General features: G+C 25.8%; 3 protein-coding genes across 6 annotated transcripts; 1 reads left to right on the top strand and 2 right to left on the bottom strand.

Moving 5' to 3' along the window:
* Positions 1 to 4347: 4347 nt before the first annotated feature.
* LOC123262049 (protein kinase C) lies at positions 4348 to 12399 on the bottom strand. 3 transcript variants are annotated; one of them, XM_044724047.1, is made up of 11 exons: positions 12123 to 12399; positions 11338 to 12049; positions 10905 to 11243; positions 10334 to 10394; positions 10021 to 10255; positions 9339 to 9370; positions 8933 to 9003; positions 8547 to 8688; positions 7890 to 8450; positions 7226 to 7818; positions 4348 to 7140 (listed from the first exon to the last, which is right to left on the bottom strand). In XM_044724047.1, the coding sequence occupies exons 3-11, from the start codon at positions 11235 to 11237 to the stop codon at positions 6976 to 6978; spliced, it is 2193 nt and encodes a 730-aa protein (XP_044579982.1). In that variant the 5' UTR covers positions 11238 to 11243; positions 11338 to 12049; positions 12123 to 12399; the 3' UTR covers positions 4348 to 6975. The 3 variants fall into 3 exon arrangements, with proteins under 3 accessions (XP_044579982.1, XP_044579966.1, XP_044579974.1); XM_044724031.1 differs by having other exon boundaries at positions 8547 to 8709; positions 12123 to 12397; XM_044724039.1 differs by having other exon boundaries at positions 8547 to 8709; positions 12200 to 12397.
* Positions 12400 to 12782: 383 nt separating this feature from the next.
* Positions 12783 to 13741, top strand: LOC123262057 (iron-sulfur cluster assembly 2 homolog, mitochondrial). The gene is made up of 3 exons (XM_044724062.1): positions 12783 to 13032; positions 13188 to 13412; positions 13496 to 13741. Exons 1-3 carry the CDS (start codon positions 12953 to 12955, stop codon positions 13671 to 13673), a joined length of 483 nt encoding a protein of 160 aa, XP_044579997.1. The 5' UTR covers positions 12783 to 12952; the 3' UTR covers positions 13674 to 13741.
* Positions 13742 to 13980: 239 nt separating this feature from the next.
* Positions 13981 to 16937, bottom strand: LOC123262030 (protein phosphatase 1 regulatory subunit 21). Of its 2 annotated transcripts, none has more exons than XM_044724022.1 (6): positions 16737 to 16937; positions 16457 to 16544; positions 15529 to 16389; positions 15315 to 15461; positions 14873 to 15106; positions 13981 to 14797 (listed from the first exon to the last, which is right to left on the bottom strand). In XM_044724022.1, exons 2-6 carry the CDS (start codon positions 16517 to 16519, stop codon positions 14771 to 14773), a joined length of 1332 nt encoding a protein of 443 aa, XP_044579957.1. In that variant the 5' UTR covers positions 16520 to 16544; positions 16737 to 16937; the 3' UTR covers positions 13981 to 14770. The 2 variants fall into 2 exon arrangements, with proteins under 2 accessions (XP_044579957.1, XP_044579956.1); XM_044724021.1 differs by having other exon boundaries at positions 16457 to 16597; positions 16737 to 16936.
* Positions 16938 to 17265: the final 328 nt, after the last annotated feature.

Below are 17265 nucleotides of genomic sequence, written 5' to 3'. Positions count from 1 at the left end.
ATATGTATATATACATACATTGACTAACATATGTATATATTAATATATTTATTTATGATTCATTATACAATAATCAGACAAATAACAGTGTAGCGCAACCATAGAATAATTGTCCGTGATAAAACATTTTTGTACATGACGATGCCGCTCTGAGAATAATTTTTGAATAATCTATTACAGAACTTTATTAAGTTATAATGCAAATAGTAATTCGGCCTGATAAAAGGTCCAGCAAAAAATATATAATAAAAATGCGTATTCACCGACAACTATTCAGACAGACGTGTACGTTTATAATATTTATTATACGCTATTTAACCGCTACAATCATGGTTAACTCATATATTCACCCATATAACTACATTTTTACCTCAAATTATGTAATATATATGTTATTAAATTTTACATTATTTTTTCTTTTATAATATATATTCTTATATTTTTTTTGTCGCATATTTTGTTAGATCGATCAATCATCTTTCAAAGCATTCGAGCAATGATAACTTTTATATACAACTATAATATTAAATACCTATATGTGTACCTCATATTTACATCTATATGTATTTAACATTATATGTATGTATATATAATATTGCAATTATCATTATTAATTTAAGAGAGTTACGATAGTAATGGAAAAAGTTTTACTTAATGTATACATCATGTGTTGACGATTTGTTATATTATTTTATATATATTTATATTGGTGAAATAACTATCAATTTTGAGAACATTGTATAAGAAGTAAATAAAAACATTTATTCATATCTATCAATAATTTTTGGCACAAAAAAAATTAAATAGTATTATTTTTATATGATAAACATTTACTGATTATAAAATTTTTAGATCTATCAATGATAAAATTTAAAAACAAAAAAATTTCTATTAATTAATAAAACTATAGTCATACAATGTTCTCAATGACTAGCTTGCGAATCAAAGTGGCTAGTTTATTTATATTTATAAAAAACGGATAACATTAAATGTGATGTAATTTTTCATTCAGAATCGCTCACTAAATTATATGTTATTAATCTTTTTTGTTTCTTTTATTTCATAGGTATTATTACTTTAAACGTAATTTGGTTTGCGTTTATTATTTTCGTTACTATTTCACAGTATCGATAATTATAATTATTTCTCTTTTATTATTAATTAAATATCTACATTTTGTATATGATTGACGCATTAAAGTTAAACAAAAATACACGTTTAAGGACATAGTTCAATAATTATAATAGTTAATAAATTTTTATACTTAAAACATCAAAAGCATTAAATTTTTTTTTATTAGTTACTCTATATCAATAATTATTATTATATTTAAAAGTTATTTCATCCACTCCACAACAAACACAAAAAATGCCATGTATATCTATTAAAATATAGTAACAATAAGAATAATAGTTGTAATAATAATAATAATAATAATGTTATCAATGATTTATAAACATTTGCTTACAAAGAAAAGGTACATGTTATATTTCATTAGCGCGAAAAAATTTTTTTTTCTTTATTTACTTTTTATTTTCTTTCTTTCTTATTTATTTTTTTTTCTTTTATATTAATAGAGATACTTTAAATAAAAGTGTTTAAGGCAATTTAGCACCCCGGACCCTCCCCTAGAGAGTATTATATTTCGCTGGTGCTACGAGCCGTCAGGTGAACCTGACTAAGTGGGCTATTGCCCGCCCGAGCTATCATAATTTTAAATTTTTATACATTAAAAACACCGTATTGACAAGTATTTAAAAGAAGATGAAAAAAAATTTTTTTTTTCATTAAAAATAAAAGAAAAAAGTCATCAATAATCGATTACTCTTATAAATTATAATATTTTATAAATAAAATTCTGTTTAGATAAATTATTGATTAAATTTAAACAATATTTTTAAATTCCACTGGCAATGATTTTTTTTTTTTTATTTTTTATCTTTTTTAAATATAAAAAGCACAAATAGATATTTTTAAAGAGCAAAAAATTTGATATAGTTTTAAATCTACACAAACTACTGAATAAACATCTACCATTAATAAATTTTTACTTAAAATGTTACTTGGTGTTCCCTTATAAAAGAACAGTTAAATATCATTTTCTCAAGTTTTTTTATATGGCATAATAACATATTTAACAATAAATAATAAGCAAAAATACGTAATAACTATTGGCAAGAACAATTTTTTCAATACAAGTTGAATGTTTACATTTAAATTACATTAAGTATGTATCAGATATTGGCAATTATTTAGAGTATATGTTATTATAGCTCGACAATTATAATTACCATAGTTATGTATCGAACTAAATTACAGCATTAATATATTTCCGTTTTTATTTGTATACTCGAAATAATTATCTTTAGTATTAAATGTCAATCACTGTATCCTATTAATTTGCAATTAAATTATTGACATTGATACATTAAATCACAAAAAATTAATAAATATAAACGAAAAAATTTTTAAAAAAATGTAAATTGATAATTTCGTCAATAAACTTTTTTTTGCTGCTTAACAATATAAGTAGTAGATTTCGAATGTCGAGCATTAGCGTCATTATTTAATTATCTTACAAATAAAGCTATAATAAAAAAAAATATTTATAAAACAAAATTTAATCTTTGGCAAGCGAATTATGTTAATTTAATGATTCTGGAAAAATGCACACAATTACTGTATTAAAATAAAATATTAATAATTATAATACTTAGTACGTTAATTAACGAGATCTTTTATAACATATAATCTCAAAAACTATTAACCAAAAAAATCCGCTCAGCGGTCTAATTTGCTTAAACAAAAAATGTAATAGTATTACTTTAGTAAACATTGCACTTCGTCATATAAAACTTTGAGACAACTAATTTTATTTTACTGTCTAGACATATACTTTTTATTCTTGTATATATAGACTTCAAAAGCAATCAAACATAAATAAATTTGTACGAATTTTATTTAACTATCTCAATAATTATTGATTATCGAGGAATTTCAGATAAATTATATATTTGAAATAGATACTAAAAAAATACAATTATTGTTTAATTATTAAAAAAACTAATAAAAAAAATAAAATAAATACATAAAAAAAATTAAGATATCATTGACATTTAAGACTACTCATTGGATTGCTTGCTTGCGGACATTATTATTAAGTATTGAGACAATTAATGAGATTAATTTCTTTAATCTCTGTTAAATTAATGTACTTTACAGTCCGAACAATAAAAATATGTTTTCTATTTTACGATTCTCTATATATAAGCAAGTTATAGACATATTGACAATCATTATCATAATACTTTATCTGACAATATATTCCTTCACATAATGCATGTTTTGCTCTTTTATTATATTATATAAAGGAACATTAAAAAAATCTCGTCGAATAGCAATTTTCAATAAAGACTTAAATTCACTAGAACATTCATTGTTATTATAAATATTACACATTTTTATTAATAGTAATGTGTTTATTTCAAAAGCTCAGCTTTCGACGGCTGTTTTTATTATTATTTATCTCTTTTTATATTACACAAACATTCTAAAATTTTCCTAGTGAAATCCAGAAAATAATCAACCGTTTGAAAAGAGTAAAAACCTTAATGATATTTTAATTAAATAATCTCACAGTAACGGTTAAAAAAACATTTATATATAGAGAATCTTTATCATATCAACGATTACACACAAATTAATTCAAAAGGGTCCATTATATTTTTACTATTCATACGCTTTCCACAAAAAAATATTACAAAAAATAAAGTACTGTTATAAATATTGACTCTTGACTGTATAAAAAATAATAATAAATAAACTATTTGTGACGTGTATTGGAATTAAATTGAATTTATATGGCTGATGAAAGATTATAAATCAATAAAAAAAAAGTAAATAAATAATAGAGTACTGTACGTATGTAGACTTGTGCGAGTTGTTATAAGTTTATTTATTTTGTTTTCATCGAATCGATGTGTATAGGACGGCAATAATTTAATATAAATATTTTTCCAGGACTACTGACACTAAAATTAATAACATTTTTGTTGATTAATTTTAAATATATTATTAAATACTACTTAATACCACTTCAATTATATAACTCGAATAATTATTTAATTTATCATAGATAAAACAAAAATTTTGATTTGACTAAATATACGAGGACGTAAACTTTTTATAAATAAACATTTCTTCTGACATATGCCCGTATTGCATTCCGATAGTACATATATAATAAGCCTCAATTTAAAAGGAACATCCTATCTAAATTCCAATATATTATTAATTTCATTCTTTTACTGTTAACATCTTTAAATTATTATTGTTAATTTTTTTTTGTTTAATTAAAATTATGCATTACTTATTTCTTGTATGCTAATCGTAGGCCGGACTAACCGTTTCTTTTCAATCATTATATAATTTAATTACCGGTCAATATAAGTAGTCATGCATTTCACAATTTTATTTAGTTATTTATGCTATACTTTTTTTTCTTAATTACTTTTGTGTTATAACTGTAGCCTTGATTATCTTCGCTCCGTTTTTTTTTTCACTTCTTACAATACACTCACACATTTTTGCCATTTTAATAGCAAATTTTTTTTAATTTTATTTATTATTAGAATATTTATTTCATTACAACTATACTTTAACGGAGATCGAAAATGGTGGAAAAATAATTAATCGTCGTGATTTACATGTTAAAACTTTTATTAATACAACCCTTAGATTACCGCAGATCAGAAAATAAATAATACCTCGATTAACTAAACAATACTATTCATTAAAATAAATAAATTTTTCTGCTAGATCTATTCTATTTGGATGTAAGTTGAGTTCAAACTCATGGCACATAATCTTAATAGCTATTTTGTTAAATAGAGCTAAATTTATATCGAAAAACAAAAATATCCATTACACAGTTTAATTATCTCATTGCTATAGTATAATAATGATATTATCACGACAATAATTATTTTGTGGGTCCCCATTTTGATATTTCAAGTTTTGTAGTTATTTTTTTTTTTTTTTTTTTTTTTTAATATTAAGGACTAATCGTAATTAAAATATTTCGCATTAAAAAAAAGAAGACTTGGCGCTTATAATTATTTCTTAAATCTTGACTTTATAATGAACATTATTCAATATTATCAGTATGTTTACCGATTTGAATTTCATTTATATAATTAAATAATGTTTACAATCCAAGCTTTTTACAACAGTAAATATACTTGCAAAAAAAGTATTGTTTATAATACTCGAGATTTATTTGAAATACTTAAACAATCAGCTTAAATTACTTCTCAATCTTAAAAGTAATATGTATTTGGATCATACACATTATTCAACTAATCTATATATTTCTCACGTTCACGACGATTAATATTTAATAAACAATATATCAATTATGAATATTTTCTATTAATGCTTAAATTTGCCAGATATTTATATAAATTATTTATTAAAATTTGTTTTTTTCTTCTTTTTAAATTTACCTTTCATTAATTTACAGCGATTGTACTTCGTGATCAACACGATTAAGTATTTTTTTGAGTTTATTAAATATCTTATTACGTACTACGCGATTATGGATAAATTACTACTTCAATTTACGTAATATTATATTATACCTAAATCAAGCAAATACACCAATTATTCTTAATTTAACGAATAAATATATACACGTTAAAACTTTGGTTCAATAAATTAAAAAATAATATATTGATAATGACTTTTAACGTAAATTGAAAAAGAGATAAATAAAATGAAAAAAAAAAAAAAAAAAATAATTCAATATTTTAACGTAAAAATATTTGAGAGAGCATAGCAATTTTTGCTAGTAAAATAAAAATAATGTATGAATTACTAGATAATTGTAAAGTTGATGCTATGAAGAAGAAAAAAATAACAATATATATTTGGTAGTTACGAAGTATCAGGTAATTTTAAACTTTCAATCTTGTGTATGACGTCGTACGTTTCATTTGCTAAAATCAATCGAGCCATCTCCACTATTCTCTCAGTTAGACATATACTAAAATAACTTTTATATACATGTATGTATACATAAATTCTCCAAACTAGACCACCGGTGGTCTGTGATATCTATAATTTCTCAACTTACAATCACATACAATTTATCTATTGTAAAAATACAATAATGATGATGTACAATCGATTAATTAAAGAGGAAAAAATAAGAAGCAAAATTCTATTAAGGGCAATTGATTGAATTACTTTATAAAAATAATAAAAATGTAAATTATCGGTATAAATTGTTGTTACAATTCCTTTGTTTTTCAAAAAACTTACTAAAAATTCCTTACATATTGTGCACAGGCTGTGATTTTAACACATAAATTTTTACTATAATCATGATGTTTATACCGAACAATTAAAAGACGTGAAATTTGACACGTTCAACTTGAATCAAATGAAACGTGCGAAGTTTCCTTACAATCACTATCTATACTTGCTCTAATTGAGGTGTTAATCACCAGCTGTATCAATAGTGAATTAACTTTTCTTTAAAAGAACACTTAATCAATTATAGTTCTCACAATGACATAATTTTTCTTTAATGTTCAATTTTTAATTCTTTAGAGAGAAAGAAATAATTGTAAGTTTTTTTAACGAAATAAAAATTATTTTACATAAAAAAAAAAAAAAAAAATATAAATAGATAAACTAAATTATTTCCAACGATATTGCAGATTAAATCTGTTCAATAAGACATATAATAAGTAAGAGTATATATATATATATATATATATATATATATATATATATATATATATATACATAAATACAAACATGTATATATAAATAAATTTTACAATTACCAATGATGTTTGATGTAGCCTCATCTAATTTTGAAACAATTCCAAAGCAGTTTGCGACACAACAGTTATCTTCCAATGTTTTTTGTAAGCATAACATTTGATGAATATAATCTTATCATTCTCATTAAGACGTGCCTAATTTGCTGGTATTAAAATCTCTGTTGACGAATGAAAATCCTCTAAATTCGTCTTGATTTACTGATTGTAGTACTGATTGATGAACTGGTGTAAGTACTGGCTCCTCTTTTGTAAATTCAGTATCAAAATTCATAGCATCTTTTTCATTATTCTAAAATAAAATGTAAATTATCATGTAAATTTTTAAATAATAATAATTAATTATACACAACATTAAATAAAAGAAAAATGTTTACAATTTTTGGCGTAAAAGGAGGCTTAAGTTTGCGTGCTTCAAGTGCCCTCCAATCCATTGATTGGAAAAATGGATGTGATTTAATAGCATATTCGCCACCGTTAGACACGACACATCCTAAACGTCTGGCTGGGTTTTTAGTCATAAAACCTTTTAAAATAGAAACTGCTGTTTTGCTCAGCCAAACAGGATAAAGAACATCATCATGTAATATTGATTCGAAAAGGTCATCTTCATTATCTGCTTCGAAAGGCGGCTGTCCTGCCATCATTTCGTACATTAATACTCCCAATGCCCACCAATCTACACTCGCACCATATTCTAATTCTTGAAGGATTTCTGGTGCAATATAATCTGGTGTACCACAGAAAGTTGTTGTGGTTTTACCATCGACTATACCTTCTTTACACATTCCAAAGTCTGCGAGTTTGCAATGGCCTTCACGATCCAATAAAATATTGTCCAGTTTGAGATCACGATAAATTACACCGTGTTGATGAAGAAACTGCAATGCCAAAGTTACTTCAGCAGCATAAAAACGAGCTCTAGTTTCATCAAATTTACGAGCTTTTTGAATTTGAAACATAAGATCACCTAAAATATTTTAAATTTTATATATTTATTCAAATTTATTAAACATCATTAGTTTAATATCAATTTAATACCTCCGTTAACGTATTCCATTACAAAGAAAAGACGTTCTGGAGTTTGGAAACAGCTGTGAAGAGCAGTTAAAAAAGGATGTCTTGCTGCCAAAGCAAGTATTCGTTTTTCTGTCATAGTACAATCAACATCATCGTCCTGAATGATCACATCTTTCTTCAATACTTTGACGGCATATATCTCTTCAGAGTTTCCTTTTCGTTCAGCAAGCATAACCTTACCAAAACTACCTTTTCCAAGTACTTTAATAAAATTGAAATCTTCAAGAGATACTTTTTGCATTTCACTCTCTTCATCTTGTGAAGTGCTTTCAGCTCTGGATTGATTGTGTGATTGAATCCTCGGCTCGGTATTATCCGTTGGTTGTGAATGTTTGCCATTTCCTGATGGACTTTGAGATGATCCACCAGTTGAGCTTGAAGGCTTGTAATTTATTCGAGACTTTGATTGCTGTTCCGGTGAAATGTTTAAAGTACTTAAAATCTCAGCCATTGCCTTTGTATCGATACCGCAGTTATTAGCCACATTCTTTTGACATCGTTTGTGTACATTTAGGTCACATACTAATTATAAAGAAATTGAATTGTTAAATAAATTTTCATTACAGTAATTAATTTTTTTTTCTTAATATTCATATTTTTGATAACTTGACAATTTACCTTGACATTGAAGACCTTGCTTTATTAAACCATAAAGAAGCGAGCCACAGTGATCGCAGAATGTAAAACGTTTAAATGTATGTACTTCAAAGCGATGAGGAATATTGACGCTGAACCGTTGCCCTTGTATACTTTCATTCGACTGCAACACAGTTTCCATTTCCTAAACGTCCGGATATTCCGGATAAAAACAAAGAACGGAACAAACAAAGCATATAAAATAAAAATGCAAAGCAATAAAATATTCAAAATTATTTTTTCAAGCATTTAAATTATAATTTATTGCAAAACCGCGAAAATCAACAAAAATACAATATTAAATATATATATATATATATATATATATATATATATATATTTTTTTTTTTTTTTTTTCAAATACACACCTCGTCTCTCATACCAGGACATTTTGTAACAACTAATTTGTGACACCTTTTATGAACAACGCACGTACATACTGTAACAAAATGATTATAAGTTTTATTTTTTGTCTATATACTTTATCGATAATTAACATCATTGTAAATAAATAATAATTATAAAAGTATACATTTTAAGAAATTAAAATCAAAAGATTTGTTAAAATAAACTTAAAAAGTGTAAACCATGCAAAATAAAAAACACAAGAAGCAAAGAAATTTTATAATTTGAATAGCATTAATAGTCGAAACCATAAAGCCGTTGTTAAAAAAAAAAAAAATAATAACAACCAAGTAATGAACTAAAATAAAAAAAAATTTATTAATAAAAAGCATCAAGAATCGGTTCTTAAGAGACTTGTGTCTTTCTCACCTTGACACTGATAACCTTGCTTCCCGACGCCCCTGAAATTCAACAGACAAAGCACTTCACATTATCTCCATGATAACCCATAAAAAACACAGGATATTGCTTCTTTTTAAATAAAATATGTTAGAGTGTGGGCAAAAGGGTACGAAGTGATCACATACTATTAAAAAAATTTTCTTTTCACACTAATTAAAAAAAAATTTTTAAATATCAAATTTACTGTAATAGTGATGATAATATATCCACCTGCTTTAAACTCTTGTGATAAGTATTAGCATATTGTCCGTGTATAAATTAAGAACTAATAAAAGCAATTACTTGGTTTCCCGATGTACATTTGCATATAATAATTGATATTTATTATTCCCATATAAAGTTTAGAAGAGAAAAGACATAATACATGCAATTGTTTGATAGATTTAATTAGATTCACTCAAAAGATATTAGATATGGATTTGTTAAGTTAAATTTCTATTTATATTCCGTGTATTAAACAACAATAAGTAAATTTGAAAAGTACAATAACTCACATGCTTGAATTTAAATTGAAAGCCTTTATAAACCATAGTGTGTAATTTAATTATAATGTGATCAATAATAAGTGTACTCCAATTAATCAATTCCATAGATATTTATATAGTTTTGTATGACCTAACAGAGGCCGTTTTATTGAGTGTTTACATACCAAATAAAATCACGACAGTGAGAACAAAATGTTGGTTGTCTCAAGAATGTTGCCATAAATTTATGCCCATTAACTTGATGTACTCTGCGACGCATAGCCCCCCTTCGTCTATTAAATCCTTGACGTTCTTTGAATCCACGTGGTTCCATATCTCCTGTGACAGCACTACTTCCAACATTTCCACTTACGGATCCAATACCATCTGCTTCTCCACTACTACATCCTGGTTGTTGATCTAAATTAATTTATAATAATAACACCACAAAGTTAGTTTTATTTACTTAAAATAAGATATAAATAGAATATTATATACCTTGATTACTCCATTTTAGATCAATTTTTATGCGTAATTTTCCATGAGGCTCGAGATCAACCTAAAATTATTTTGAACCTTATCAATTTTATTGCTTAACTCAATACCGCAAATAATAAAAATATTAAATACATAATTTATTTATACTGCGATTGCGATACAATACATTTCCGAGAAAATTATTTATGCTTGACATTTTTCTTTTTAATATAAAAAAAGTTTTTATTGTTTTAGTGATGAGTTTTTTATAAAATTTAATGCTCCAATTTGATAAACAAAATAAAAAATAAAGGGTTAATTTCACATTGTTTATAATATTAATATTTGTAAAAATATTATAAAATTATTGCACATGATAACAATTAAACTAATTATAATTTTACCCTTATATCTGTATGCTATCTCTATTGACTCATCATCTTTATCAATGAACATGTGGTGACTGTTATCAACATGTACCTTCAGAATTATCAATTATGTCATACTGTCAACTACACGGATGACTCTGATAATTTAATTAAGTAATATAATAATAAAAAAGTGTTATGATAATATAAAAATAATAACAAACCCAAAAATCAGCCGTTTCATCTTCACGACGGACAAGTTCTTCAAAAGGAATTCTACAATTAGCAACAAAGTCATCAGGTGGTAAAGCAGCATCATGGAAGACAGTAAGTCCTAACATAACTGCAGCTTGGACATCATGGGTGAATGTTTCATTCCAAACTGGATCAAATGTTTTGGCCTTGATAGACGTTCGATTAAGACGATTTTGGTCGACGTCAAGAAGCACGTAGGGATCTATTATAGGAGGTGCGTCCTGCCAGAATTTTCTATGTTTATCCGTAGCTCGCAGCCCAGAAGCTTCACATATTTTAACTTTAACTGTTCCCGTAAACATTTTGTTCTAAAGATAGAGGCAATTAAAACAATTAGCAAATTAATCAAAAACGTAGAATACTGTCATTCGTAAAACATGTTGAAATTTTGTCAAGTCTTACTTTTTATTATCTATTTCTTCTCACTATTAATTGTCGAGGTGAAATAACGTATATATATATATATATATATATAAATATATGTGTGTATATATTTTATATTTATGTCTAAAAATCTATATAGATATATTTGATGACGATGACAAATAACGTCTTCTCTGATGTGATGTGATATTACACTATACTTGACACTTGGCCCTGAAATAGCGGTAAGCGTGCTCTAGTTCTGTGACAATTAATTATAATGATGATTAGTACGATTAGATGAGAGGAAATAGTAATTTAAAGATGTCGTTTATCCAGAAAAAAATGGTTGTAATCAAATATAAAATCTTGAAGTACAATACAACCACCCTGTTTAGTTTTATTAGTCCACCCGTGTGTAAACGCAAGTCAACGCAACCGCCCTGCCATTATAAACGTCGTGTGTTTACTTGTAAAGGCATTTACTTGCTGCGCTGGTACATTACATATACTTAAAAGGAAACGGAAGCGCCAATAATACGCAAGGGTGGGTTATGATATTATCACGCAGGTTACTGCTATTTTTTATCACGATAACTTTTCGATCAGGACTCTTCGTAAAGATACACCGATCACTGACAGCCATTAATTTAAGTTCTCCACTCAGATGATCCACCACTGATCACTATTTTTTATCTATTTTATTAGTCACCCACGGACAGATCTCTTTGGGCACCTGAACTTAATGCACCTGTAACACAAAATTTTACTATCATGTAGATACAAATATATAAACAAATTATGTATACATTAAACTTTATTACTGTTATATCTAATCAACAACCATCAACCATCCATTCCAGTCCACTATATACTTAATTAAATACATGGAGCAGCTTACACGACATTAATGTATATACGGATACCACGAACGGATACGGCCGACTAAGGCCGATTGTACTTAGTATTGAGTTCGGGTTCTCTGCTTCTTCAGCTTCGATTCTATTCGGGTGCTTCCCTCTCTCTTTCTATTTTACCCTTCGCTTTTTTATGACACCCAAAGCAACTTAAAAAGTACCAAACATCCGATAATCCTTTTGTTTGTAAATAAATAAATTAAATATTTATAGAAAAAAAAAAATTTGAAATTAAAATCTATAAGAAAACTATTCCAAAATTTCAAATAAATATTTTTATAAAATACTTATAAATTGTCTTTATAAGGTTTTTGCTGTTTTCAGTATATTTTTTTTTCTATAATTCTAAATTTACTTTCTTTCCTACTCTTCTACTATAGTTATTTAGTTGTTGAACAAATATTTATTTATAATATTATTAAATATTTAAACCTTAAAATTACCAATCATTTTGAAAGGTGTATTATTTATTATTAGACACACAGTTGTAATTATTGATTGCATTTATTTAATAACAATGAATTTGTTTATTCAACTATGTCGATACCAGTAGTGACATCTCTTATGCTCTAGTCTGTTTTACACAACATAACATATGTATCTGTATACTCTCCATTGATAATATCAACTGACCTGTCACGATCAGCTGATGAATGTATGTACATACACAAACACACACACACACGCGTTAACTTTTTATTTTATTTTGTGTTTTGCTTCAATAGTTAAATTTTAAAATGTCAAAATTTCGACTGTACTCCGTCTGGGAACTGTCATCTAATTTTTCCTCCAATCGGTATTTCTCACAATTATTGTCGTAAGTTTTTTTTTTGTTTTTATAAATAACTTACTATTCATTTTGAACAAGTAATAAACTTTATTTACATGTTTGCAATATTTTTTTTTTATAGTTCTATTTATAATTTTTATTGATTCCGTTTATATATGTACATTATTTTTTGTTCAATTTAGATCTCCATGGTGTCAAGCATCAGTGCAGCAAACAAGCAGAAATTTAGCAACTAACACTGCTACTAATATTACAGAAGATGATTTAATAATTAGTGAAAGTTGCGTAAAACGATTAAAAGATATTACTGAAGATGGTACATGCTTGAGGGTAACTGTTGAAGGTGGTGGGTGCTCAGGTTTTCAATACAAATTTGACTTGGATTCAAATATAAATGACGATGACAAGTATTTTATTCTTCTATCATTCAATATCCATTTATATAATATTGAATAAGCTTATTAATTATTAACATTGTTTTGTTTCTCAGAGTATTTCAAAAGGACGGAGCTAAAGTTGTAATTGACTCAACGTCATTAGAGTATGTTAAAGGTGCAACCATTGATTTTCATTCAGAATTAATAAGATCTGCTTTTAGAATCATAAATAATCCATTGGCAGAACAAGGCTGTAGTTGTGGTGCTAGTTTTGCGATTAAAGTTGATTGATGGTGACTAATCATTTATAATTATTTATAAATATGTACAAGTAGATAAATAAATTTTATTTCTTGTTTTTCAAACAAGAAAAAATAAACACAATTTTTCTTTACATTCCTTTATTGTTAAATTGATTATTTCAATTTGTTTTTTATTTAAGGGGTTATTCTACTTTGGATACATGAAAAATAACGATATTTTTATTAATTTGTTTTTTAAATACCGCTATGTTTATTGATATAAAATTTGTTAGGTTCAACAAAAAACATTCATAAACTAAAAAAAAAAAAAATTTATTGATTCTAGCCCCTCTTTTAGGATAAAAAAGACAGTTAAATAGGAGTCCTCAAAAAGTAGATAGGTCTGCGCTGTTGAAAAAATCTCAGAAACTTCTAAACTGATTTCTATGAAATTTTTCCTGCATATTCTGTACACTTATAGCTATATCCCGTAGCAAAAATATTAATTTTTGTGCAAAAATAATAAAATGTCCGTAAAAAAAATACGTTTTTTTTTGCGTGATTTTTCACAAAAAAATTAATTAAACATATGAATTTTGCAATAATTCTGTTAGGGGATATAGCGATAAGTGTACAGAATATGCAGTTAAAATTTCACAAGGATTGGTTCAGAAGTTTCTGAGATTTTTTCAACAGCGCGGAACTATCTACTTTTTGAGGACTCCTGTTTCTGTCGTTTTTACCCTAAAAGAGGGGCTAAAATCAATAAATTTTTTTTTTTTGTAGTTTATGAATGTTTTTGTTGAGCCTAACAAATTTTACATTAATGAACATAACAGCTTTCTTAAGAAAGAATTACTAAAAATTAATAAAAATAGCACTATTTGTTATGCATTTAAAGTAGAATGACCTCTTAACAAGAATAATAATAAAAATTCGGAAAAAATAGTAAAATAAGAATAATAATAAAAATGTATATATTAAATTAATTATAACTTTAAAAAATCATGTATTCACAAAAGTAATGCGAAGATACTATTAATAATTTTTCGTTTTTTGCTGTAGATTTCCATTTATGTACATCAATTGTTAAATATTAAAGAATTTTATTAATGGAATGTCGTTAATTCATAACATTAATTACGACTATTTTTGCTTTCCTTTTTTTCCATTCTGTAAATAAGATATACATGTAAATTAATAAATGAAAAATTATAAAGTTGTAATAAAATAGTATACTTGAATTACTTTATTGCTTAGTTCGTATTTCAGTTGCTGAATTTCTTCAGTTTGTTGAATAAGTTTTTCATTCATATTAGCAAGATGTTCTGTCATTGTACTTAGTTGAGTAGAATAACTTCCTTCTTGAACTTCTTTATCTTCTTGGGAACTAGACCAATTTGATAGAGCTTCTAATAAAGCTGTTTCACATTTTTTACGTTTTTCTTCACTTGTATCTAAATGAACACTCATTACTTGGTTCTGTAATTATAATTAATTTAGTTTAATTATGACTACTTTCTATAATAATCTTATAACATAATTTTGTAAATATGTAAAAGTGGAGTTCATCATTTTTTTTAAAACCAAGTCCTAAAGCTATGAATCAATTTTATTTGAAATTGAAATAAAGTTTCACTTTTTCATATTTCCTTGTAATTTAAATAAATAAATAATTAATATTATTTACAGTGGCAGATATGGCAAGATTTTTAGCATGATAAATTTGTTTTTCTGTTATTAGCTTATCAATTTCACGTAGGTAAAAATCCTTTATTTTAGCTTCACGAGCTTCAACTTCATCTGGCAAAGCAAACGGAGCTTTCAAGCTCCCAATCTGTAAAAAAAAATATTTTTTATATTCATTGTTAACTAATTAAAAATAATAAATTTAAGAAAAATACCATGTTGCTGATTTCAACTGGCTCTAAAGTATTTGAATCAGACTGATGTGTAACAAAACTATTTTTCTGCTGTAATTCGTCATATTTATGTTTCAAAATATGATAATCAATTTTGTATTGGCTTAATTCTTTTTCTAATTCATAAATTTTAGAGTATTCAAATTCATTATTAGATTCATCTTGATATTCAGGTGTTTTTTGAAATCTTATATCACTTGCTGATTTTGATGACCGACGGGAAACAGATGGTGATGAAAAAGGTGAATGATCCGTTTGACGATGATTTACTAAATTCGTTTTTAATTCAGAATCGTAACCCCATTTCCCTTCTATACTTGACCACGATACAGTTTCATCGTGCTTTTGACGATCGTTTAATTTCTTCAATATTTCATTTTTATCTCGTTCTAATTTATCAATTTTTTCTTGATATTTACTATCTAATTCAATTCTAGATTTTTCAGATAAATCAAGCTTGTATTCAAGATGTTTTATCCGATCACTAAGTTCGTCAAGTTCATTGTCTTTATCAGAAATAATTGATTGAAGTTGAGCATTTTCTACTATTTTTTTTTGAAATTCTTCAACATAAACATGATTAGGTGGTGGTGGTGGCTGATCTTTATTTTCCGAAGATGATTTACTTTTACCTTTTTTCAATTTATTTTGCATTTTATCGAGTTCATCTTGTAAAACGGTCACTCTTTTTGTCAGTTGCTGATTACGAAAAATTAAACTATCTAATTCCTGTTCTGCACGTCTCAACGAAACATCTTTCTCTTTTAACTGATCTTTAAGCTCGCTACTGCGTGCCTGCTCATCAATCACAGCCTTTTTAAGAACACTAGCCTGAGCACGTATCTACAATGATAAAAAATAAATTAATAAAAAACAATTTGTCAATAGAAAAAATTAAAAAAACGATTACCTTTGAATATTCTGAGACTACTTTTTGATACTTAGTCTGCAGTTGTCCATTAACTCCGTCCATTTCATTAATTTTTATAATTATTTAACTTTTTAAAAAAGATATAAATTATTGCACAACTTCCCAATTTTAAACGTAACACTTTTTGACAATAGATAAATAAATCATGATGATAATTAATTAAATAAAAAGCAATTTTACTAAATAATAATTCATCAATTTAAAAAATTAGCATGTAGAACAAGTGTGAAATTAAGATAGGAAATCGAAAATTACATACTCATATCGCAGGAGGATCCCAATATATCTAGATTAAAAAAACGCCCCCCATTAGTAATTATTTATAATTAATAAAAAATTTATTTTAGACACCGGTCTGCTTATGACAAACATTGAAGCTAATTATATCACATATGTCAACAGATAATTTAATAATAATAATTTTTGTAAATTATCACTATATAAAAACAGTTAATTTAATATTTTATAAATTTTATATATAATGTACAGTAATTATAAAATTTAATTCAACGTTATTTAAAAGTTTAAAAATAATTTAATTTGTGAAAATTATAATGTCAATATAAGACAATAATAATAATTTACTAAAGAATATTTATGAATATTTTGTAAAAAAAATCATATTTTATAATATAAAATACAACAATTGAGTTGACTTGTACCCAGACTACAGATCCTACAGACTACTCACATACATATTGAGGATTTAGCGTAGTAGCGCTCAGAAACAGTATAATAAAAGCGGGGAATTACAAGACAATGAAACGTCATATTGTATATTGATAATA

This window comes from Cotesia glomerata, linkage group LG1, assembly GCF_020080835.1.
Source record: "Cotesia glomerata isolate CgM1 linkage group LG1, MPM_Cglom_v2.3, whole genome shotgun sequence".
Classification (NCBI taxonomy): Eukaryota; Metazoa; Arthropoda; class Insecta; order Hymenoptera; family Braconidae; genus Cotesia; species Cotesia glomerata.
The sequence above is the reverse complement of the archived record's forward strand: the minus strand, read 5'-3'. Positions and strand labels throughout refer to the sequence as shown.